Source organism: Salmo salar, chromosome ssa13 (assembly GCF_905237065.1).
Source record: "Salmo salar chromosome ssa13, Ssal_v3.1, whole genome shotgun sequence".
Classification (NCBI taxonomy): domain Eukaryota; kingdom Metazoa; phylum Chordata; class Actinopteri; order Salmoniformes; family Salmonidae; genus Salmo; species Salmo salar.
In genome coordinates, this window is record NC_059454.1 from 42,534,207 (window position 1) to 42,559,319 (window position 25,113).

Here is a 25,113-nt window from a genome sequence, read left to right on the forward strand (position 1 = left end):
AGTCATTTAGCAGACGCTCTTATCCAGTGAGACTTACGGTAGTGACTGCATACACTTCATACTTCTTTCCCCCTCTGTACTGGTCCCCCATGGGAATCAAACCCACAGCCCTGGCATTGCAGGCAACATGCTCTACCAACTGAGCAACTCGGGACCAGAGAGTATGGCAGAGACTGAGGCAGAAAGAGAGAGCGAGAGTGAGAAAGACAGGCAGAAAGAGAGCGAGAGACTGGCTTCCCAGCGACAGAGAGCGAGAGAAGGAGAGGAAGAGAAAAACAGCAACACCCTCCACCTTGCCCTCTATCCCTAACAACCAACCTGTCACTCCAATAATCTGACAACAACACTGAATTACATTAGATTAGACTGATTAAACTGATGTCAGCTGTGATCTTTCCATACCAATAGATGTCGTCCGACAGCTAAGCCGTCTCTCTCGCGCGCTCTCTCCCTCCCTCCCTTAGCACCCTCTACCTCCTCCCAGACCCCACAGTTTATTTTGACTGTGTGACAAATCACACTCTAATACCTAATAAAACACGACCCATAACTATAAACACACCGAAGGGGGTCCGAATTAAAGAGGCCAAGAAAAGCTGCCACGTTATGGTGCCATTGTGCGAACTGCAAATTCACCGGTTTGTTTCTCTGAGGTCAAGCTTTAAATAGGTAGCCCTATCCCAGATATCTTTGTGCCGTCTTGCCAATACCCCACGTGAAATTGACAATGACCAAAGGATTGACATAGGAGTTGCCATGTCAGCACAAACAGATCTGGGACCAGGCTACTTAACAGGACACGCATTGTAGAAGCCTTTCATTGTTTTGAAGGCAACACAGCATTAGTAGTGCAATACATTCCTTTAAAGAACTCAAAGAACTCAGACCGCCATTTCAGGTCCAACAATACACGCTGCTGTTGTCCTCAGATCGACCTGCTGGTTGGCAGGAGAGGTTTTCCACAATGTGTTACTCGTGTGTCTCTGCTCAAAAGGCCATATTCAAATTCGGATAAAAATGAGTCCTTCCTTTTTCCCTTCATTGAAGTATTCACTGACAGTGTTTGGGATGAAGGGTTTCCACCATACAGCTTTCATCAATTCTGTCATGTCCGATCACAAGATCAGTTGTTAGCCTACTTCAATGAAGGGAGGAAGGAAGGATGCATTTGTAAAGTATTTTAACTTGGAGCTAGGTTCTGCAAGAATTTATAACCAGATATAGCTCCCCTTTCTAAGTCCTTGGTCTCTACTTGCAGCTGAGATTTTGGTCCAGCATTTATCTGTGTGTTTGTCATCTCAGGGTTAGGGAGACAGCAGTGACTGAGTAACTATGTATTTCTAAGGTATTTGAAAAAGGAGTTAGTCTCTGCATGGAGTTAGAGACAAAAAAAATCCCCAAAAAGTCCTTAGTGAGTTTCTGCTTCTCTGTCTGTTTTTGGTCCAGCTTCTCTCTGTGTGTTGGTCATTTTGTCATTGTCATCTCAGGGTCAGCTGGACAACAGTGACAGAGGAGATCTGGGCCTAAACAGAGTCTGTGGTGCTTTGCTGATGCTGTGCTGTGCTGGTGGGAATGTGGGAGGAGCAGATTCTAGCCATCAATTAAGGTCAGAGTTTGACCCGACCACACAGAAAGAGGAGCCATGAAGGACCAGAACAACATACTTCAAGGCCTATGTGATTGTTATTCCTCCATATCTGTGGAGAGCTATTCATATCTCCCTCAGCCCACAGTGGTCAGTTAATTTCCCTATGGATTGATGACTAACTATAGTAAAACATGGATGTAGTAGAATGGTGCTGGAGGGAATAGTAACCGTTTTTACGGGCTCCGGACCAATTGTGCTGTATTGTGTGTTTTTTTAGCTGATCTTAACTTTTTTTGTACATCATGTTTTAATCAAATCAAATGTATTTATAAAGCAATTTTTTTAAAGCTTCCTCATGTAAAGCTGTAGACCACACTATTTACCAAGAGTGTTTTCATCTATATTTTGCGTAGCTGTCTATTTACCACCACAAACCGATGCTGGCACTAAGACCGCACTCAACGAGCTGTATAAGGCCATAAGCAAACAACAAAATGCTCAGAGTGGCAGGTGATTTTAATGCAGTCTTTCCTCATTTCTACTAACAAGCCACCTGTGCAACTAGATGCGAAAAAACTTTCGATCACCTTTACTCTCCCTCACCCTCCATTTGGCAAATCTGACCCTAACTCTATCATCCTGATTCCTGCTTACAAAAAAAACATATTTTTTTTATCAAAATGTGTTTTTTGGCAGAAATACCTTATCGAACATGTGAAATTTCATGTGCCTTAATAACAAACTTGTATGCTGTAAATACAAATAAAATTGTTAAATTATTCACCTAGTTGGTCTAGCTACAGAAAAAGATTGCAACTTTTCCGCTAGCTATGATTGGCTGAGATAATGAGTGGGCTGGACATGCCGAGAGATGAGCTTGGATTGGTCTGCCATAAAGCACGCTTCTGTCTATTTGAGCTAGTCAGTATGTCTAGGTAAACCTGTCTAACGCGGCTTTCTATAAAATGTATTGAGTAGTAAAACAGCATAAACCTAATGTCAAGTTAAAGTGTACTTTTAGCTAGCTAATGCTAGCTAACTGGCTTGCTAGCTAACGTTACATGCATGCTCTCCACTTTCTGGTGAACTCGAGTATGAAAGCTCAGGAGATGTAGAAAACACCTGTCTCCGGATTACATCTTCAAACTAAAGGCAACCATGGCATCAGAGAGGAGACTCGCCCATCCATGATGTATACGGGTAAGATAGTCTACCTAGCTACATTTTTAGATATTACACATTTGTAATTTTGACAGAAAGTTGTTTCATTTGAAGTTAAAGTGTACTGTTCGCTAGCTAATGTTAGCTGGCTGGCTCGCTAGCTAATGTTACGTGTATGATCTTATAATTCGTATCTCTTAGCCACTAGTTATAGCCTAATGTTAGCTAGCTAACATTGAACCTGGTTGGTTAGCTACCTGCAGATTCATGCAGGGTAGTAACGTCAAGAGTTGGGATTATGGTTCATTGTTTACCTAGCTAGCTAACTACATGTCTTAATCAACAAAAGACTCTCATCTGAGTGTGCCAGAGCGCAGAATAACTGATGAATTTACGAACGCTCAACACCCGTTGAGTATGACCGGTGTCAGTAAACGTCAGCAAAAAAGTGTAATTAAATGGTTTTCAGCAGCAAAGTTACAGTCACCAACGCTCTGGATAACATGAAAACAGCCTAACCAGCGAACTAGGGCGAGTAAAATGGTCAAAGTGGGGTGTTCTGTCATTATGTGTCTGGAAGTAGCTTTAATTAAGAGGTTTGAACAAGGTAATTCAGTTAAGAACAAATTGTTATTTACAATGAGAGCCTAGTGGGTTAACTGCCTTGTTCAGGGGCAGAACGAGAGATTTATACCTTGTCAGCACAGGGATTTGATCTAGCAACCTTTCAGTTACTGGCCCAATGCTCTAACCACTAGGCTAACTGCCACTCCATTCTGTTAGTACAGAATGCTCAGATTAACCCTTAAAGAGATGAGTGGGGCTAAAGCTTAAGAGGGTGTGAACGATGCTGAATGGGTTTAGACAAAGAACGCCTCTCCAGTAGTAGTACCAAAACATTCAAAGGCCATTTTCTCAAAAGAGAGTTTACAAGTTCAACTTTCAAAGCAAAATTACTTTCCCATTGTTCCTCAACTGTAGTGTATGATATACCATTTTGAGTCTCTACTTTTATCCAAAAATGTAAAAAACACTATTTCAAATTTTTCTTCATAAGGTCACAATTAATAAATACATCAACGACGTGGCCCACACAGTAACCTTTCGTACAAATCCCAACCAGAAGCCATGGATTACAGGCAACATCCGCACTTAACTAGAGCTGCCACTTTCAAGGAGCGGGACACTAATCCGGATGCTTATAAGAAATCGCGCTATGCCCTCCGACGAACCATCAAACAGGCAAAGCATCAATACAGGACTAAGATTGAATTCTACTACACCGGCTCTGATGCTTGTCGGATGTAGCAAGGCTTGCAAACTATTACGGATTACAAAGGGAAACCCAGACATGAGCTGCCCGGTGACGCAAGCTTACCAGACGAGCTAAATGCCTCCTATGCTCCCATCAAGGCAAGCAACACTGAACCATGCATAAGAGCACCAGCTGTTCCGGACGATTGTGTGATCACGCTTTCCATGGCCAATGTGAGTAAGACCTTTAAACAGGTTAACATTCATAAGGCCGCAGGGCCAGACGGATCACTAGGACAAATACTCAGTGCATGCGGTGACCAGCTGGCAAGTGTCTTCACTGACATTTTCAACCTCTCCCTGACCCAGTCTGTAATACCTACATGTTTCAAGCAGACCACCATAGTCCCTGTGCTCAAGAACACCAAGGTAACCTGTCTAAATAACTATGGCCCCGTAAGCACTCACATCTGTAGCCATGAAATGCTTTGAAAGGCTGGTCATATCAACGCCACCATCCCAGACACCCTAGACCCACTCCAATTCACATACCGCCCCGACAGATCCACAGATGACGCCATCTCTATTGCATTCCACACTTCCCTTTCCCACTTGGACAAAAGGAACACCTCCATGAGAATGCTGTTCATTGACTACAGCTCAGCGTTCAACGTCATAGTGCCCCCCCAAGCTTACAACTAAGCTTTGGACCCTGGGACTAAACATCTCCTTCTGCAACTGGATCCTGGACTTCCTGACGGGCCGCACCCAGGTGGTGAGGGTAGGCAACAACAAATCTGCCGCGCTGACCATCAACACGGGGGGCCCTCAGGGGTGCGTGCTTCCCATCCGGGACTCCCTGTTTACTCACAACTGTGTGGCCGTGCATGACTCCAACACCATCATTAAGTTTGCAGACGACACAAAGGTGGTAGGCCTGATCACTGACGAGGATGAGACAGCCTATAGGGAGGAGGTCAAAGACCTGGCAGTGTGTTGCCAGTACAACAACCTCTCCCTCAATGTCAGCAAGACAAATGTAGCTGATCTTGGACTACAGGAAACGGAGGGCCAAACAAACCCCCATTCATATCGACGGGGCTCTATTGGAGTGGATCGTAAGCTTCAGGTTCCTCTGTGTTCAAATCGCTAAGAACCTATCATGGCCCAAACACACCAATACAGTCGTGAAGAGGGCATGACAATGCCAATTCCCCCTCAGGAGGCTGAAAAGATTTGGAATGGGCCATCAGATCCTCAAAAAGTTTGACAGCTGCACCATTGAGAGAATATGACTGGTTGCATCACCGCTTGGCATCTGCTTGGCATCCGACCGCAAGGCGCTAGAGAGGGTAGTGCGTACAGCCCAGTACATCACTGGGGCAGAGCTCCCTGCCATCCAGGATTTCTATACCAGGCGGTGCAGAGAAAGGCCATAAAAATTGTTGAAGACTCCAACAAGTCATAGACCGATCTGTATGCTACAATATGGCAAGCGGTACCAGAGTGCCAAGTCTGGGACCTAAAGGATTATGAAAGCTTCTACCCCTACGCCATAGGTAATCAAATGGCTACCCTGACTATTTGCATTGACCCCATTTTTATTTGCACTGACTCTCTTGCATTGGCTCTATGCACACTCACTGAACTTTACCCACACACTCACACATATTACACTGATACTCCAATACACACACACACACACGCGCGCACACACACACACACACACACACACATATAGACACAGACACACTCTTTCACGCTCTTCACATATGCTGCTGCTACTCTGTTTATTATCTATCCTCATTTTTACCCCTACCTACATGTACATATTACCTCAATCACCTCTACTACCTCGTACCCCTGCACATTGACTCAGTACCAGTACTCTTTGTATATAGCCTCGTTACTGTTATTTTATTGTGTTACTATTCCCTTCTTTTATTTAGCAATTGTTTCTTACTTTTTAAAAGTAAGCATAAACGGTAAAGTCTACACCGGTTGTATTCGGCGCATGTGACAAATACAATTTGTTTCGATGTCTTAAGTTTACTTTCAACAGCATTTCCTTGCCATCAACCCTGTTATAATGTCGGTCACCCATAAATGTTTCCACTGTATTGGTGTGCGGTGATGATGGAACTGTGCAGGGTATAGTTGGTATACACCCAACACCCTGTATTGAGAGCTGGTATTGGCAATATACTGTTACTGTACAGAGTCTTTCTCCACCATGGTCTTACCTGCATTGCAGGGGTCGCTGATGTCCGAGGTGGCTGTATGGGGTCCACCGGGGTCGGACGGGGAGAGGGGGACAGGTGGGGCCGGCTTGTCACCCTCCTGGGGGCGACTCTTGGAGGTCTCGATGCCTTTGACTCTCCGGGCGTGGCGGTTGCCTTTGTAGTGGGCTTCTGCCTGGCTCTGTGTAGAGATGGAGAGATGGAGAATAGGATTTAGGCTAACGAAAACAACGGGTGAATAAAACATTGGATGGATACAAATTGACTGGAAAACAGAGGCCCGAAACACCATACACACCAGCCAATGATTGCGGTGCCCACAATGACGCAGTTTGATATAGTATACCTGCCATTGTGCGCCTGGGTACATTGATACACATGCGCGAATCCAGGAGTGATAAACGCACACACACAAACACACACAGTTTCGGTGTCTGGTATGTTATTCAATCTGCACCGGGGATAGGAGACAGGAGGCAGGCTGTAAAATGGCATGCATAGAGGACATCGCAGAGTGTAACAGGTGATCTGATCACTGATACTCTAGGCAGTAATGATCTAGGCTGTGGAGGCAGGAGTTTTACCTGATCAAGGAAAACTTCCTGGTCCCCCCCACCCCCCCACCCCACCCACCCACCCACCCACACACACACCACACCCTTGGACCTCCTCATCTGACTGTGTAAATGATCAGTGGGGAAGCCAGCATTCATCTATCCTTCTACTCCTACAGAGCAAAACCTAACACCAGAATACCAAGGCTGCCTACAGCTTCTCCAGTAGGCCTAGACAAACTCGGAGTTAATTGCTTGCATAGAAATGCATATCTCTCTAAATACGCGTGCTACTGGGCAGTGGGTATCTATACCCTTTGTGGCGGTGGTGGGAACTGGAAGGTGCTGGCGGATGGAAGGCAGGTTTTGTAAAAGGCTGGGGAATGTCCTGCAGTCCGACAGAGAGAAACACAATCCACGTGTCCATTACAGTAGCACTGTTCTGATTAATCTCCTGTTGAAAGGAGTGCTCCTGGTAATGTGTTGGTTCAGGGGTAAACAACAGAGGGAGTCATCCATTAAAAGGACGGGACTGGAGTAGGGGACATTGCAGACAGAGACAGCCCCTGTCCTTTTGCAAGACTCTCCATCCACCCCTCACTTCTCACCACCAAACGCTTTAGATACTGGCCACTAGTTTGAGAATGATGTACAGCTATATGTCTGTCTCAGCTCAGTGTGTTGATTGGCCAATTGGTCTCTGTCTGTCTGTATTAGTGTGGTTGTTTGGATGGACAGATTGACCTCTGCCTGGCTAGGTCTTGAGACACCTAGGAGCTGTCGCCCATGGTCTACTTCCTCATGATGGCCTGCTGCTGCAGCAGTGCTGTGCTTTACACAAACACACACACACACACGCACGCACGCACGCACGCACGCACGCACGCACGCACGCACGCACACACACACACACACACACATTGCCCCTCCGCTGTGCGCTGTGAGCACTTCAAACAGATCATCTGGCAGCTAGCAGGATGAAAAAGGCCTGCCCAAAGCCTCTGGAATGTTGATGTGTGTGTGTGCGTGTGCGTGTGTGCATGTGTGTGTGTGTGTGTGTGCGTGCATACATTGGTCGGGCGAATAATTATTGTATCAAGATGATGATGATGATGATGATTATTAAGGCTTATAAAACAGGGCTGGAGAGACGCTGACAGCTGCAACAGACAGGCGATGACAGGGATAGAGAAATCAAGTGGCACAGCACACCACACCACCGGCTAACTAGGGGCTCAGGGCAGGGGCTCAGTTATACTGGTTCGGCAGGGAAGGAGAGGAGGTGTGAGGATAGGAGGAGGACGGGAGGTGAGAGGAGAGAGGAGCAGAGAGAGGGGGCCTTGACTGAGGCATTGTTGGACAGAAGGAGGGATGTAGGCTGGGATGGCTGAGGATAGACAGGCTTGACATTGGAGGAGAGGTGGAGAGAGGAGGTGAGAGAGCAAAGAGACGGCCTTGGCTGGATGGCTGGCCCGGACGGGGTGGGGAGATGAGAAGGGGGGAGAGGGAAAGAGGACCTAGGCTGGAGCTCCTGTGGTTTGGATGGCAATAGTCTGTGGTCAAGGCATCAGGCTCCCGAGTGGCGCAGCGGTCTAAGGCGTCACTACAGACCCTGGTTTGATTCCGGGCTGTATTACAACCGGCCGTGATCGGGAGTCCCATAGGGCAGTGCACAATTGGCCCAGAATCATCCGGGTTAGGGGAGGGTTTGGCCGGGGTACGCCGTCATTGTAAATAATAGGTACACTACCAGTCAAAAGTTTTAGAACACCAACTCATTCAAGGGTTTTTCTTTATATTTACTATTTTCTACATTGTAGAATAACAGTGAAGACATTAAAAATATGAAATAACACATATGGAATCATGTAGTAACCAAAAAAGTGTTCAACAAATCAAAATATATTTTATATTTGAGATAATTCAAAGTAGCCACCCTTTGCCTAGATGACAGCTTTGCACACTCTTGGCATTCCCTGCTGGGTCCGTTGACATGACAATTACATAGGAGTTGCAAGACAGCACAAAAAGATCTGGGACTCAGGCTAGGCCGGATGTTTCTAGCACTATCCCCTGTGGTCAGGGCGTAAGGTATGCCCAGGCACCAGGCAGTATGGTCGATGTCTCTTTAAGCCGAGAGCTGTAATTGCCGATGACAGTCTGCCCTACCCTGAGAGCGTATATAGCAGGTCCCTGTAACTGTAAACGTCCTGGGGTCTTAAGGAGGCTAAAGCCGTTCAGAGTGTGTCGGTATCAGAAGGAGAAGCCATTAAGGAGGAGCGATACAACAGGACACACACAAACACACAATGATGGAGGCTTTCTGATTAACCTCTACTTCCAAAGTTTGGGATCACCAGCCAAGACCCAGGTGCTCATATGTTTCTGGATGGAAAGACAGCGGAAAGATAGAGGGGGATGGAAGACAGCACAGAGAGAGGGGGATGGGGGGGTTGGCAGAGGTTATGGGAGAAGATAATGGCTGGCCAGAGAGACGGAGGACAAGAAGAAGAACAATGCAGGAGGAAAGGAAGAAAGAGCAAGAACGAGAGACAGAAAGAAAGAGGAGAGCAACACAGGAGAAAAACAGATTGAAAAGGACTGCATGTCTTATCGAGAGGTCAGATAGAAGCAACATGTGATATAGAGAGAAGTGATTGTAATCAGCATATTGAGGGTACATGTGCTGCAAAGCCTGGATACTGAGAGAAGAGCTGTGGCACAAGGACACACATTGCAGTGCAGCAGCAGCTCCAGATGAGCATAGAGAGAAGGGAGGAGGGGCCGGACCAGCTGGGTCATGCGGCAGCACTGAGTGACGTTGACCAATGCAGCGTAAAACCGGCCTGTGACATCACTCCTGTCCTGAAGCAACTCACAGCAAGGTTATTCCTCCCATCGCCATCAACCCCACACACAGGCAGGGCGAGAGATACTGGGGGCTGGCGACACACACACCATACACACCGATCGGGGACAATGGAGGATGATGCCACATCATCCCCCTCTCCACTTCTCTACCCTCTCTCACCCATCTCTCCACCTCTCTACCCTCTCTCACCCATCTCTCCACCTCTCTACCCTCTCTCCACATCTCTACCCTCTCTCCACATCTCTACCCTCTCTCACCCATCTCTCCACCTCTCTACCCTCTCTCCACATCTCTACCCTCTCTCCACATCTCTACCCTCTCTCACCCATCTCTCCACCTCTCTACCCGCTCTTACCCATCTCTCCACCTCTCTGCCCCTTTAATCAGAGTGCAACAGGGCTGTCACAGACCATGGCATAACCCTGGCCCTTGACGAATGCATCTTATCATAAGTAGTGGCAGCCAATTTCAGGCTTTCCGCACTGTAAATAACAGAGACAGCAAGAGAGAGAAAGAGACAGAGAGAGAGAGAGAGAGAGAGAGAGAGAAAGAGATTGAGAAAGATGGGAAAAGAGCGAGACCACGAGAGACCGAGAAAGAATGACAGACAGTCAGAGAGGAATATGAATGCAGCAATGAAGCATGAAATGGCTTGACTGACTTGAGCACAGATGGGATGGGGGGGGGGATGGGATAAGCTTTTGAGGAACTACTATATCTGCTGATGGTATGGTGATATGGTCAGAGGCCACTTGTTTCTCTGGGCTGCACCAGGCAGACGTTTCTCTGATTAAAAGAGAGGCTTTATCTTAAAGATAAACACTGATATGAGAACTGTTAGCGTCATCTAGAATATTAACTTCCATACTGTACTACGTTGTTGGAAAAAGCTTTGGTGAAAGCACAGTCCTTTCCTATTTTCCATAGCGTTATGTAGTGTGCAGTAAGGCCTTTCACCTGCTTGGAATAAAAATGTGTGTTAGCTGTGACAGTAAGAGAGGATTGCAACAGAAATCCCTAAACGTGACATACACACACGCACACAGCCCTGCAGGGAGAAACACATACATGGATGCATACACGTACGCACACACGCAAAACACAGCGAGGCAGCTACTGGCCCTGCTGGGAGTCGAGGGTCATAGATGGCCCGACAACGCTAGTGTACTTAGCTTTTTATTGGACGGTATGTGTAAATATTTACCAGCATGTTTATGTGTCAGACCTGTTTGGCTGAGAGGTCACATACTAGGCTATAAACAGTAAGCTTATACCCTGCAAGTCCCTGGTCGCTGGCATTTATGTTGAAGACATCATACCTGGGTTCAAATGCTATTTAAGTACTTTAGCTGTGCTTTATTGAGCTTGCCGGGCGTAATGGGACGAAAAAGAACAATCCCAGACGTGAGAACCTCACCCACTTGGCAGTCCAGGCAGGCTCAAGCAAAAGCTCAACATAGTTGAAAGATTTCAAATCCTATTTGAATCCAGGTCTGAGACATGCACTTCACTTACTACACTGCATACCTATGCAACGATCGCATTTTGTCCATGAAATCATGTCTCATTTCAGATATGGGAGTAATAAAGTAAAGAAATCATGAAGACAGGTAGATTAGCTTGAATAAAAATATCCATCACTTACCATATGAAAACACCGCCTAACAGTTTAATAGCCAGGGTCAAGTTTCCAACGGAATAACAGACACAAACATCCCCTTACTCAGCTGTTTCCTGTGGCGTAGTAGTCTAAGCCATGACTGTGTTCACTTTTACTATGTAACTTATGTGGGATCTCTGTGGGAATTGAACCCACAACCTTGGCATTGCCAGTGCCACGCGATTAACAACAGAGCCACGCAAGATCTAAAGTTTCCTACAGTGGCCTATGGAGGGCTTTACCTCTGCTCAATGCAGCCTAGAAGAGTACAGCTCCACCGCCACAGAAACCACAAGCAGGCCATGATTGTAGGCCTGCTCAGTAAAAATAGAAATGGTTTACTGGGTTGACACTATTATCATGGAAGTGTTATGGGGCACTCCCTAGTCCCTGTGTGGGATTGGGATATGGGAAAAGATCCACCCTGGCTTTGAACTGAAATCTATGCTGCAGAATATTTTGCCCATAAAGCCAACTTTAAATATTTCACTATAGGCCTACAGACTAAAGTATTTTTGCTGATGTACACGTTGATGGTGTGATTTGCTAAGATAAAGGATGCTTTGTATACTGGGAGCTTCTAAAGCATTCAGAGAATGTTGGTGACACGAGACATTAAACCTACCCACTCCATTTTGCTTTTCAAAAAACACACATTGCATACATACAGTACATTCATGAAATCATGAATGCACATTGCATTGCAACATTACACATCTAGATAAACCTATCCCCTATGTTCTGCTTTTCAAGTCATGCAGTATGCACATTAAAAACAAGTCAAGATAAACTGTGCCATATGGTTGGATGAAAATGTAGTTAGCGGAGGTGGATTAATCACATTAATCAGATTATATAAAAGAAGGCGGTCTAAAAACTGCCGTTGCACTTATTTCTGGAGAGATTTCAACTGCGTCCCAAATGGCACCCTATCCCCTAGCACATAGTGCACTACTTTTGAACAGAGCCGTATGGGTCCCCCGAGTCAAAAGTAATGCACTATATAGGCAATTTGAGATGTAGACTTAAAACTTTGTGGTATGCTTATGTGAAATGAGTTTTCATGCGCTCAAGAAGAACCTAATCAACATTCCCCATGTTGATGTTGGGGAGAGAAAATCCCTTTGAAACGTGGAGGAAAATCTTATTTCATGCTCTCAGCTTGCCTAGCAACACTTCAGGGCTGTCACTGCAGTATTATACCACACCTGGGTTCAAATACTATTTCAATTCTTTAAAATACTTTTGTTTTAGCCTGCCTGGATTGCCAGGTGGACAGGGACTTTTGGGACTCTTCTATTGGTCCCATCGCAACAAGCAAGCCCGATCAAGTACAGATAATATATTAGAATTGATTTCAAATAGTATTTGAACCAAGGTCAGCTGTTCTGTGTCTTTGTCTCACAACTCTCACTCAGACTAGGTACGCCATATTCCAATGAGGCATTGACTGCCAAACCACAACACAAACAGATGTACCAAACACTACAGAAACACAAGCAGATGTATGCAGCACGTCCATGGTGGCACCACTTTGTCCAGAGATATAAAAAAGAGATAAACAATAGTAACCAGAGAAAGCCTTCTAAACAGTGTGCATATGGTGTCCGAAATTGTGCTGCACGATGTGTTAGGAGTGTTAAGGGCATTTCACACTACTGAGCCAAACCAAGCTGTACTAACCTGGCCTGGTTACACATCCATCATAGCTGCTGGAACCGTGCAGATTCGGTACAGTTTGGTTTGGATTAGCACGCTTGCGTAAAAAAAGCTTAGATTGGTACGGTATGGTGAGTATGCTGTGAGAAGTGCTATAGTGTACTGTACCTCAGAGTTGAAGCGTATCTGGCAGACGTTACAGGAGATGATGGGCCTCTTGGTCTTCACCAGCGGAACGCCAAAGGTATGGTTAATCACCGCCTTTTGAACCGGGTCCATCTGAGAGAGAGAGAGAGGGATGGGTGGAGGGAGAGAGAGAGAGAGAGGGTGCAATAGAAAATGATGCAGTGCTTCCCTGTTTCAGTCTGTTTTCTTGTGTTTGGTGCCGAATAAACACAACCTTTGAAAGCTATGTGGGCAGATGCAACTGGTGGAGAGCTTTGTGAGTGAGTGACCTCCTCCTAATTGTTTCAGCTGGGGTGTCCATCATGGGGATGTTAGGCCGGTAAGGCCACTCGGTATAAATTTAACTGTCCAGCTTTAGCACCAGGACAATGCTTTGCAGGAGGCTAAGCCTCTTTTAAACCACAGTCCCAGACAGGGCCGGCCCTAGGCAAAAGGGGCCCCCGGCCCCTAGGAACTCAGTCGGGGTGTCAACTTACTGTTGCAAATTAGAATAGTAGAATACACAAGGTGCAGTTTCGATATTTGGTAGTGCACCAGTTTTTCTCTTGTAATGTTAGTCACTGACAGTCACTCAATTAGCATGTCAGTAAAAACATTTTTTATGGTAAGTTAGTCTAGCCAGCTATCTACACCTTGTAGTAATCATGGCCGAAGTACTGACCAGGCACACAGGGTAGGTGCCCACGGGCCCTCACCTCCAGGGGCCCCCATTGATTTTGTTTAGTCACTCTCACTCAGATATCATACGAACATGTCAAACTGTGCAGAATTACAGGAAACTGGCTTTAAAACTGCAACATTTTCTCTTCGCCCTATGGAATCTTTTTTAGAATTGCATGAAATGTGTCTTTAAAACCACAACATTTTCTCTACGCCCCATGGAAAGATGCATAGAATAGCAGGAAATTAATTTTAAACTTCCATTTTTTTCTCTCAGCCATCAAGAGGGGGGACCACTTGACCAAAATCTCGCTTAGGACCTCCAAAAAGCTAGGGCCGGCCCTGGTCCCAGACACAAAGAGACAGGAAAGCCAGTCAGCCTGTCCTGCGGTCTCTGAACTGAACCCTTATCTTTTTCTATCTTTTTTTGTCTGAACCGTAATTTACTATTGGGCTCATGTTTAATTGACATTAGCATTAGTTGGGGATCCATCGCTGGTGTGGATTTCAACCACCCCTGGATTCAAATAGTATTTTCCTTTTTTAAGTAATACTTTGAGCGTTTGTTTGAGCCTGCCAGGAAGGCTAGATTTGGAGGGGTTTGCACTTTTGCGGTGATTCCATTGGATCCATTGAGCCAGACAAGCTTAATCAAGCACAGCTTCACTGTGTGAAAGATTACAAATACTACTTGAACCCAGGTCTGATTCCCACCATAGCCAACCGTCGGGTACTTCAGGTCGTGTAGCCTACGCTAGCATTGCCAGTCAGCTTCACTGGGCAAGATAAAACTTTATTCGACACCAATCTGAATTTCCATTCCTTGACATGTCCTAATAAAAATCATTCAGACAGTTACTGGGACACAAATCTCTCTCAACTCTACTGTACAAAAAAAAACATTTTAGATTCTAAGTTTAGATGATAATCATTACGTTTCTTCTCATTGTCTTACAGCCAGAGTAAGCCATGTCTAAAAAATTGCTTAAGTTGGCTGGAGTGCCACGACTTCCGCCGAAGTCGGCTCCTCTCCTTGTTTGGGCGGCGTTTGGCGATCGACGTCACCGGCTTTCTAGCCATCGCCGCTCTATTTTTCATATGTCCATTTGTTTTGTCTTGTTCCATACACACCTGGTTTTCATTCCCCAATCAATCTACATGTATTTAGTCCTCTGTTCCCCATCATGTCTTTGTGTGTAATTGTTCATTGTTAATGGAGTATGTTCACGCGCGATACTGTTATAGTTTATGTTCCGTGTTTTTGGGCACTTATGTCATTTTTTGTGCCTATTGTTGAACGGAATAAAAGTGCGCCCGTTTACCGTACTCTACTCTGCTCTCCTGCACCTGACTTCGCCTCCCTTACACAGCCTTAACATGGAGAGCCAGCTGAAGAGGCTGAAATGAATACGCCCTTAAGTGAAACAAAACAATTTGGAAATCTGCACTGGGATTGTAACCAGGCAACCCAAAGAAGGAAAAACTACACAGAGGAACAGAGAAAGGGAGTGACAGGGTGACAGTACAGACAGACACCATCTGTAGAGGAGAGGGGGAGAGAGAGAGAGAGAGAGGGGGGGGAAGAGAGAGAGAGAGAGAGAGGAAAAAAGAGAGAGAGTGAGAGAAAGACAGACAGAGAGAGTGAAAGAGAGTGAAAGAGAGAGGAGGAAGAAGAAAGGAAAAGAGAAAGACAGACAGACAGACAGACAGACAGACAGACAGACAGACAGACAGACAGACAGACAGACAGACAGACAGACAGACAGACAGACAGACAGACAGACAGACAGACAGACAGACAGACAGACAGACAGAGAGTGAAAGAGAGAGGAGGAAGAAGAAAGGAAAAGAGAAAGACAGACAGAGAGACAGAGAGAAGGAGAGAGAGAGTGAAAGAGAGAGGAGGAAGAAGAAAGGAAAAGAGAAAGACAGACAGAGAGACAGAGAGAAGGAGAGAGAGAGTGAAAGAGAGAGGAGGAAGAAGAAAGGAAAAGAGAAAGACAGACAGAGAGACAGAGAGAAGGAGAGAGAGAGTGAAAGAGAGAGGAGGAAGAAGAAAAGAGAGGAGAGGAGAGGAGGGCCAGGCTCAGCGCCGGACATCCTGACATCGCACATTCTTATCTCCTCTGGCCCTCTTCTCCCTCTTTCTCCCTCTTTCTCCCTCTGTCCCGCACTCTTCCAATTTCCCCAAAACTCATCTCTCCAAGGGTCTTCTGGTGCTGTTGTCCACATGTGAACACAGGGAAAGCGCAAGGGGGATGGATCCTGGCCAGTAAATGCTGGACTATGATGATACAGTGTTCCTGGACCTCCAGGAAGTTACTGCAGAGCTACACCATGCAGCCTGCTTGGTCATTGCTCACTGGTCAATGCTCTAGAACATAGTGGTATAAAAAGGACAGAAACCTCCACTCCACTCCACTAATCCTGTTTTACAGCCACATAGCCCACACATAGAAACAAACGCCCCTGCCACCAAATGTTGTTGATTAAATGCATACGTAACCCTCATACATAAACAAAGCTGTCATCAGTGTGCATGTGTATGTTCGTGTGTTTGGGTGTGTCGTTTGTTCAGAGGTTTACATAACCTTTTAGTTAGTCAGGTTAGGCTCATTGAGATAACATCTATTTTTCAAGAGAGACCTGGTCCAACCAAGACAGCGGAAGGGGGGTGGGGAACAAAGTTTCAGACAAATATCAGACACAATAATTTCTCAGCGACGCGAGTCAACCAAACTTTTCAACTCCTCCGAGGAAACAAGATCCTGGGGTTTCAAGCCGGTCCGGAGAGAATTCCAAGACCCCGGAGCTGAATAACAAACACACTTTTTTGCCATGATCCGTTGGGATTTTAAGAACCGTTTAAAGTAAGTATGAGTGAGACCGTAACTGCTATTTATTTTCGGGACCTTATCAAAGAAGAACAGATACTGTATAAAGTGGCAGTTTTCCCATAATGGGAGTGTGTCTGTGTCTACCTCCTAAAATACAAGGGGTCTGTCCAACACCCTCATAAAGTCAGTTTAATGAGAAGCTGAACAGAACTGTAATGGTAGGTTGAGTCACTGAATTCCTGCAGGGTCCAGGTCAGTATTTTGGGTGTTGCTCCACTTCACTTTAGTACTAAACATTTACTTTAACCAACAGGGTTCTCTCAATCACTGCTCCACTGGTCTCTGACCTCCGGTAAAACGTTTTTTCGAGAAAGAGAGCGTGTCTTCACTGGCAGCGCTACAGTGGCAGGCAGTGTCTATGCAACCGGGCACCTTCATAGCAGGTGGAAGGAACACACTCAAACAAACACACACACACACACACACACACACACACACACACACACACACACACACACACACACACACACACACACATAAACGCTGTAGAATAGCATCACTCCCACAGCACATGTCAACAGTTCAACACACCAACACTCCTCTCTTTTCCTAAATAGTGTTTTAACACAAACCAGACTCACAACAGTGTCTGTGAGACAGACCAATACCGGCATACCACACATCTCTCAACAAAACAGCACTAAACAGCTGCATGCCCCAAAAAGTAACAGCCAAGGATTCGACTTTCTTCTCTCCGTTTTCTCCTTTGACTTTTCTCTCATCACTCTCTCTCTCTCCGAAGCGTGTCTATCGTAGCCCTGAGAGATGAAATGTTTCTGCCATGGCGCTCAACTCAAATTCCTGCGGTCCAACCGTACACTGTTCTATTTCACACTGTGGGACTTGGCTGGCGACAGGAGCAACAACTCTACCAAGCCAGATGAAACATCCTTTGAACACCAAGGTGTGCGTGCGCGCGCCAAAGTCTCTCCGTTCGAGTCCTGCCCAGTTGTAGAGTACCTCAACATGAAATCACTCCCCTCTGTCCCATATATCCCTGTATTCAACACTTCTGCTCGTTCTGGTTCTGTACTCACCCTCGTCTCCTGCTCTGAGTCAGCTGGATCTTTAAGCTGCATGCTTCCGCCGGTGTGTATCTCTCTGTGTGTGTGTGTGTGTCTCTGTCAGGGTGTGTAAGAGTGAGGTAGTGGGAGTGTGTGTCTCTGTCTCTCTACTCATTCAGCCACCTCCTACACTATGCTAGACTGGTATAACCTCAACAGTGAATGTAGCTAATAGTACACTCCATCTATTCCTCTCACTTTCCTTATTTGTTCTCCTTCTTTCTTGTGTCTCTATATAGCTGTAGTGTTTGAAGTAGTAGTTTTGGCCATGAGGGATTCTGTTGGGATTCTGTTGTTTATCTACTGATACGTCACCTAGCTAGCAAGTGTCTGCCTTATCAACGCAGACTTCTCTCCTCTTTCTCTCTCTCTAGCTCTTCTGTCGCTCTCCCAGTGCTGTAGTCATTTTCTTCTCCCACACCCTCTCTCTCTCTCCCACACTCTCTCGCTCTCTCTCCTTCTCTCCCACACCCTCTCTCTCTCTCACACCCTCTCTCTCTCTCTCTCTCTCACACACCCTCTCTCTCTCTCTCCCACACCCTCTCTCTCCTTCTCTCCTACACCCTGTCTCTCTCACACCCTCTTTCTCTCTCTCTCCCACACCCTCTCTCTCTCTCCCACACCCGCTCTCTCTCTCTCGCTCCCACACCCTCTCTCTCTCTCACACCCTCTCTCTCCTTCTCTCCCACACCCTCTCTCTCTCTCTCTCTCTCCCACACCCTCTCCCACTCCCTCTCCCTCTCTCCGCCCTCTCTCTCTCTCTCTCTCTCTCTCTCTCTCTCTCTCACACACACACACACACACACACTCTCCGTCACATGCATACTCCCACAATCTGTCCAGATGCAGTCAGTGTAGTGTCATGCTCCCCTCCTCTCTTCCTCCTCCTCCCCCACTCCCTCCCCCCTCCTCTGTTCTTGCCATCTACCAATGGTTGTCATCCCCAGCCAGTAGAACTTTTGCCCTCCCCATCACCCCTTCCCTTTTCATTCTGTCTCCCCTCATCCCCCCCTTCCCTCACCCAATACTGCACTAGTCACCACCAATTGTTCAAAACACATGGCGATGTTATGTGGAACCACTTTCAGAGAAAACCTCATTACACACATCAGAAATCTAGGCTTCATCTCAAATGGCACCCTATTCCCTTCAGGGTGCACTACTTTATTGCACTATATGGGGAATAGGGTGCCGTTTGGGACGCGTCCCTAGTCCCAAATGGAACATCTCCACCACAGTATCGTCACATGGATAGCATTACGTTACATTTACATAAGTGCTAAATCACAGTCTGAGACTATTGAACTGTATCAGGGTCCTTGGAGGGATACTCATCTGAACGTCTCTAAAGGGGGGCAGGGTTATGTTTAGCGTGTGAGACGAGACTGTCGACAGACTAGACACACAGCAAGAGAGGGGACCTGAGGCTACAGTATTATAGAAAGTTCTTCGAAGGGAGACATGGAGGGAAGAAAGCAGGGAGGGACAGAGGGAGGGGGGAGGGATAGAAAGGAGGGAGAAGGAATGAGGGAGGTGCAGGTGGGGCCCGCGGCAAGTGAGAATCGACACGTCTGCGCATGGCTCGCATGACTAGACAGCTTCATTGGAAATTCCTGACTCTGCCGCCTGCGCGAGGCACCTATCTCAGCCTACCTCAGCCTAACCCTTAAGCCTATAGTACCACCAGTAGCAGCTGCTGCTGATAAATGATCACTGTCTCAGGGCACGTTGGGCCAGATTGACACACATGCAGGTAGAGAACAAGTTACATTATTGAGAGACATTGACGCTACAGAGCTATAAGATTTAATAACAGAGACTATGAATAAGTACTTTTTCATTTAGCTTTTAGCCAGATTGACATCCTGCTTAAGTTACCGGTACAAAGAGCAGTAAAACACATATAGTGTACCTGCTAGCACTTTGGTAGTAAATCACCTATAAGCTACTGTACAGTTACCGAGAAGCCTCGGGTTAGTTATCTCGCATCCTTATAAATGTAACATTTAAAACCTATTTGGAACTACATGAGTTAACTTGAAAGACGGACTACAATGCAGAGTACTGGCTTTGTCTCTTCAGAGGTGGTCAACGACAGTACAGAAGATGATCCCAAACAGATCATTCACCTCTTCTCTTCGATTGTGCGAAAGAAAGAAAGTATGAACACGTACGACCTCACTAGTGTAAGTACAGTAGCTCTGGATAAGAGCGTCTGCTAAATCACTAAAATGCAAATTGTTTACACCTCCTCTCCTCTCTCTCCCCAAAAAAGGCAAAAATCCATAAACGCCTGCTATGACGACAACCATGCAGACAGAAGTAGTACATTAGTAAAACGTACTGCTCCTGAAAACATGGGTCTCGCTCTCATTGATCCTACATGTAATGTCGGGCTGTACTGGCTATATCTATGTACAGCCCAAGACTGCTGTCTAATGCACAACTACTATACGTAATTGACAGAAGCAACAGCACGTGCACTGCCATAGACACACTGTAAGTCCCGATCCGTTCTAGAACTTGTAGTCAACGTTCTAGACCGCAGACTCCCCTCCCAACGGTTCCTAATAAAAGACCTGTTTATTACCTGCATGTGACTTTCTGTTACTCATCACCCCATTGTTTTTTAGTGCACACAATGCAGTAATCCCTTTCTGAAGGTGTCCTAAAACGTTGTTGGTAAGGTCAGGTTGTCCTCTCCAACACCCCCATCTACTGGTCAGCAGCAGTACAAGTCTGTAGGCTGTTACAATTCACAAGATCGTACTAGACCAAATATAGATAGTTGCTGTGGTAAACAGGAGCACTTGGAATGGCAAGTCAAAAAGGGCTTTTCACACTCCTGAGCAGCATCGAGCCAAACGGTCCTGAACAGGTCTGTGAGATGTAGGCTAAATATCCAAGACAGCACAGTATGGTTCGGGTCAGCAGCACGATACTGTTGGAAAGAGCTAGAATACCTACAGTATGAGAGAGAGTCTGGGTTTAGCTTGGTTTAAGAGAAACACATCAGATCTGTCGAGATCTGAAACAGTCTGTAACGTTATCAATCTATGACCGGTCAGTCCTGTTCTAATTTCAACACAGTGAATGTCAGCAGTGTGCAGCTCTATAGAAACTATGGGGCGTGTTAAAGTCAATGGGTAGTAAAATATAATGGAGGTTAAGGTCTCTGTTTGTTCTACGTCTGTATCACCTCCTGCACTGAGGCCAAGTCACATGCCATACTTCCAATTGGCAACAAGTGTCGTACCCTATGTTGCCATGCAATGTCCCGAGCCAGCTGGAGAACCAAGGATACAGATTGAGATGGCAAACAAATAGAGAAAAAGTCAGCGGTGTGGGAATGACCTTATTACCCAACATAAAGACCTGGGCCCATAGTCTATTCACAAAGAGTCTCAGAGTAGGAGTGCTGATTCAGGATCAGTTTAGCCTTTCAGATCATAACTAATCAGATTTTATGGAGATGGGGGACCAGGAACCATATTCACAAAGTGTCTCAGAGTGGGAGTGCTGATCTTGGATCAGGTCCCCCCTGTCTGATCTAAAAGGCAAAACATGATCCCAGATCACCCTAACCCATACGAGATGCTCTTTGAATGAAGTTCCTAGTCCAGTCTAGTAGAACAATCCTTCTCTGTTCCATTCATTCTATTCTGCTGACCAACAGAACCACACTGTACTTTTTATAATGCATTTCCAAATCAGCCATCTTGAGAATGCAATGCACAGCTCTTTTCAACAATATGCTGAGTGTGGCGATATGCTAAATATCATCCTAATCAAAATGATCAGCCATAACTCGTAGCCTAGGGCAGACCTGGGTTCAAATAGTATTTGACATCTTTATAATACATCAGCTGCATTTCACTGAGCTTGTCTGGCACAAAGGACAAGACTGCAAGCCCCACCCATGTTGAATTCCAGGCAAACGCTCAAGGTCTCTGAAAGATTTCAAGTAGTATTTGAACCCAACTGGCCCGAGGACACAGAGCGTCCCTATAGAAATGAGAGAAGGACATCCACAGGGCACATTGAAGAACACACATCAAACAACCATCTCAGACGGGGTTGATACATTGTGTGTTTTGAAGTGTAAGTAGAAGTGTGTTCTGAAGTATACAGCCTTGTAAAAACGACCTTGAAGTTACTCTTCAATCCAATTCATTTGAAAGGTAGTTAACAGGGAGGTTTCCTGACCTTAACTGTGCTGGTATTTCATCTTGTGACCTGGAGTCAGTACCTACAGAATAGTGCATATGTGTGTGTGTGTGTGTGTGTGTGTGTGTGTGTGTGTGTGTGTGTGTGTGTGTGTGTGTGTGTGTGTGTGTGTGTGTGTGTGTGTGTGTGTGTGCGTGTGCGTGTACTCACGGTGTTGTATATACTACTCACGGTGTTGAAGTTGTGAAACAGACCCATGCTGTGTTGTGGTGGAGCTGTATCCATAGGGAACTGCAGGAAGGGCTTCATATCCAGGTGAGGCTGGATCATAGTGGGGGTCCGCAGGAATGCAGGCATCGCCCCCGCACGGTTTATACCTCCTACAGAATGAGAGAGAAAAGATGGAGGGAGGGACACAGTCAAAATACAGTACATACCCTGACTAGTACAGACAGTACACTCTTAGAAAAAAAAAAGGTGCTGTCTAGAACCTAAAGGGTTCTTCGGCTGTCCCCATAGGAGAACCCCTTGAAGAACTATTTTTGATTCAACGTAGAACCCTTTTGGGGACAGCCAAGGAACCCTTTCTGAAACTCTTATTTCGAAGAGTGTAGGCTCTTGTATGTCCTAGAAAGTGTCCTTGAAAGGAACACTCTCCGAAACATGGTGAGGACCTGCATCAACTCCAGCAACGATAACAGTGGGCTACAAATGATAATTGACTCACTTTCGTAGAATAACACACAGATTTTTAGACATTATTGTCCTCTAACACCTTTCTAGTGGAAAGGTGGAGATAAAACCAGAACCAACATAGCTTGTGAGGACATAAGTCAACATTTCATTTTAACAGGCTGCCAGTGTCAGGCAGTGGTTATGAAACATGGTTATGAAACATGTCTTCTGTCTACGTCATCGTCCCTATCTCTCTCTGTGTCCCTCTCTGCCCCCCTCCTCACCCCTTCCTCTCTCACTCGCTCTCTGCCTCCTCCTTATTCCCTTCTTCTTCTGTAACCTCTGTCAAGGATGACACTGAGGGGGCTCCGCACCGAGCAGCAAACCTCAGAAAGTCAGCTTGCAAAAAAATAAGCTTCTTAATATCCGCAACTGGATTTCTGTGGCTTTCAAATTCCCCCAAGACTTAAAGCTTCCCAGGCGTCTCTTCCTTTTTTTGCTCCATCTCTCCGTGTTTGTCTAGCTATCTCTCTCTGTTTCACTCTCGCTATCTCTCTCTTTTTCCACTATCTCTCTCTTTCTCTCTCGCTCTTTCTTTCTCTCTCTCTGTAGCTGCCTGATACTATTTTTCTCTTCCTCCTACCCACCTAAATACTTTCTTAATTTCCTGGAGGGCTTTCACCCCGCACTTCTCAAAAAGTTTGTTGTGTTCGTATTTCGAATAATTTCAGCTGCATTGAAAAAGCAGCCCAAACTGGGCCTCTGTCTGTTGAGGGGAATGTGATGTGATGGGATGTTAAGCCCAGGCTTCTCAGCAGCAGCTGTCTCCCAGTTAAAGAACATGGTGAGAGAGAGAGGGGGGAGAGAGAGAGAGGAGAGAGAGAGAGCGGGAGAGAGAGAGAGAGAGAGAGAGAGAGAGAGAGAGAGAGAGAGAGAGAGAGAGAAGGGAGAGAGAGTTAAAGTGAGAGGGAGTTGGGGCTCATTTGAAAGGGACTTTGAGAGACTTTGTGAATGTGCTGTCTCAGCCAAAGCCCAGCTGCTGCTTGCCTCTGCTCTCTTCTCCCTGTCCACCCCAACGCTCAGTGCATCTGTGAGCCCCAGGGCTGAGCTGAGCTGAACTGAGCTGCTGAGGCCTGCATCATTAAGTCCCATTAGACATGCATGGTTTTCCTCTAACACACAAACACACATGCACCCCCGAAAACACAGCTACGAGAGCACACATACAAACTTCAAATCACTCAAGCACTTGCATTCAGACACAGAATTCTCTCCATGAGTACTGGTGTTAAACAGACAATCAGTCTCTTGCTGGTGGTAGACCAACTGCTGGTGCTTTCATAATCATTCTCTTCACCGAGTCTCTCAGTGAGCACAACTACAGAGCATGACTAGCTTGCCCTACTGATGCATGGCCTGCACCAATGAGTGTGTGTTAGGGTTGAATATTTCCCCGGTATTTTACAAACGATCCATCCAGAGAATAAATCTATTTTCTCCCGGGTAAATCAGCATTTCCTGCCAAACCCAGAACAGTCATTCTAAAGCATTATAAAGCATAATATCGGCCTATGTCTGGTTTTGATTGGAGCTTTGATCGAAAAATTCAAGCCTGATGCTACCTGAGACTGTATTGTATTATACTGTATTGTATTATACTGTATTGTATTATACTGTATGATATGGACTGGAATTACGCACATCGTTTAAACCATGATATAGCAGGGAGATAACATGCAATTTTGGTGGAGCACATGCAGCCTACAAAGTTACAAGTATAGGCTGATTTTAATTTTGAAATAGAATAGGGACTATTTGTATAATTAGTAGGCTGATGAATATATACCTTTCATAATATTTTCCCTAATGTTGTTATTAGCCTACCTCCTCTTTCTCTCTCTATTGTTGCTTCATTTCTCCCCGCTTTCAACAGTTAAATGATATACATTTTGTTGTCCTTATCTTCTTCATTCTAATGACATCCTTGAATAATATAGGACTAGAATTAGATGCAGGCTTTGACTTCTCTTCACGAGGATGACAGGTTATGGGTCTGAATAAATAACTGCTGAGGCCTACCGCGTTCGCTCTTCTTTCAAGGTAAATTCTATCGGCTGCTGTATTTAACATTCAGCAAAAAAGAGCTTGCTCAGAATAGTCTATCGCTATAAGAAAAACTAACAAATATTTCCAGCCAGTTATTCTATACTGAACAAAAATATCAACGCAACGTGCAACAATTTCAACGATTTTACTGAGTTACAGTTCCTATAAGTACTGTAAATCAGTCAATTGATATAAATTAATTAGGCCTTAATCTATGGATTTCACATGACTGGGCAGGGGCGCAGCCATGGGTGGGCCTGGGAGGGCATACGCCCAGGCACTTGGCAGACAGGCCCAGCCAATCAGATTTTTCCCAACAAACAGGCTTTATTTCAGACAGAAATAATTCTCAGTTTCATCAGCTCTCCGG

General features: G+C 45.7%; 1 protein-coding gene across 7 annotated transcripts in view; it reads right to left on the minus strand.

Annotated features, from left to right (window-relative positions):
* Nucleotides 1-25,113, minus strand: part of znf385a (zinc finger protein 385A) — a 97,695-nt gene that overhangs the window by 17,159 nt on the left and 55,423 nt on the right. For 2 of the 7 annotated variants that reach the window (XM_014135851.2, XM_014135853.2), the window contains exons 2-4: nt 22,173-22,342; nt 13,157-13,267; nt 6,247-6,424 (exon numbers count right to left, since the gene is read on the minus strand). In XM_014135851.2, the coding sequence (XP_013991326.1) occupies nt 6,247-6,424; nt 13,157-13,267; nt 22,173-22,342 (459 nt within the window). Of the gene's footprint in view, nt 1-6,246; nt 6,425-13,156; nt 13,268-17,768; nt 18,289-20,385; nt 21,120-22,172; nt 22,343-25,113 lie in introns of those variants that run through there. The other 5 variants (XM_014135852.2, XM_045693299.1, XM_045693300.1 and 2 more) reach the window with 4 other exon arrangements.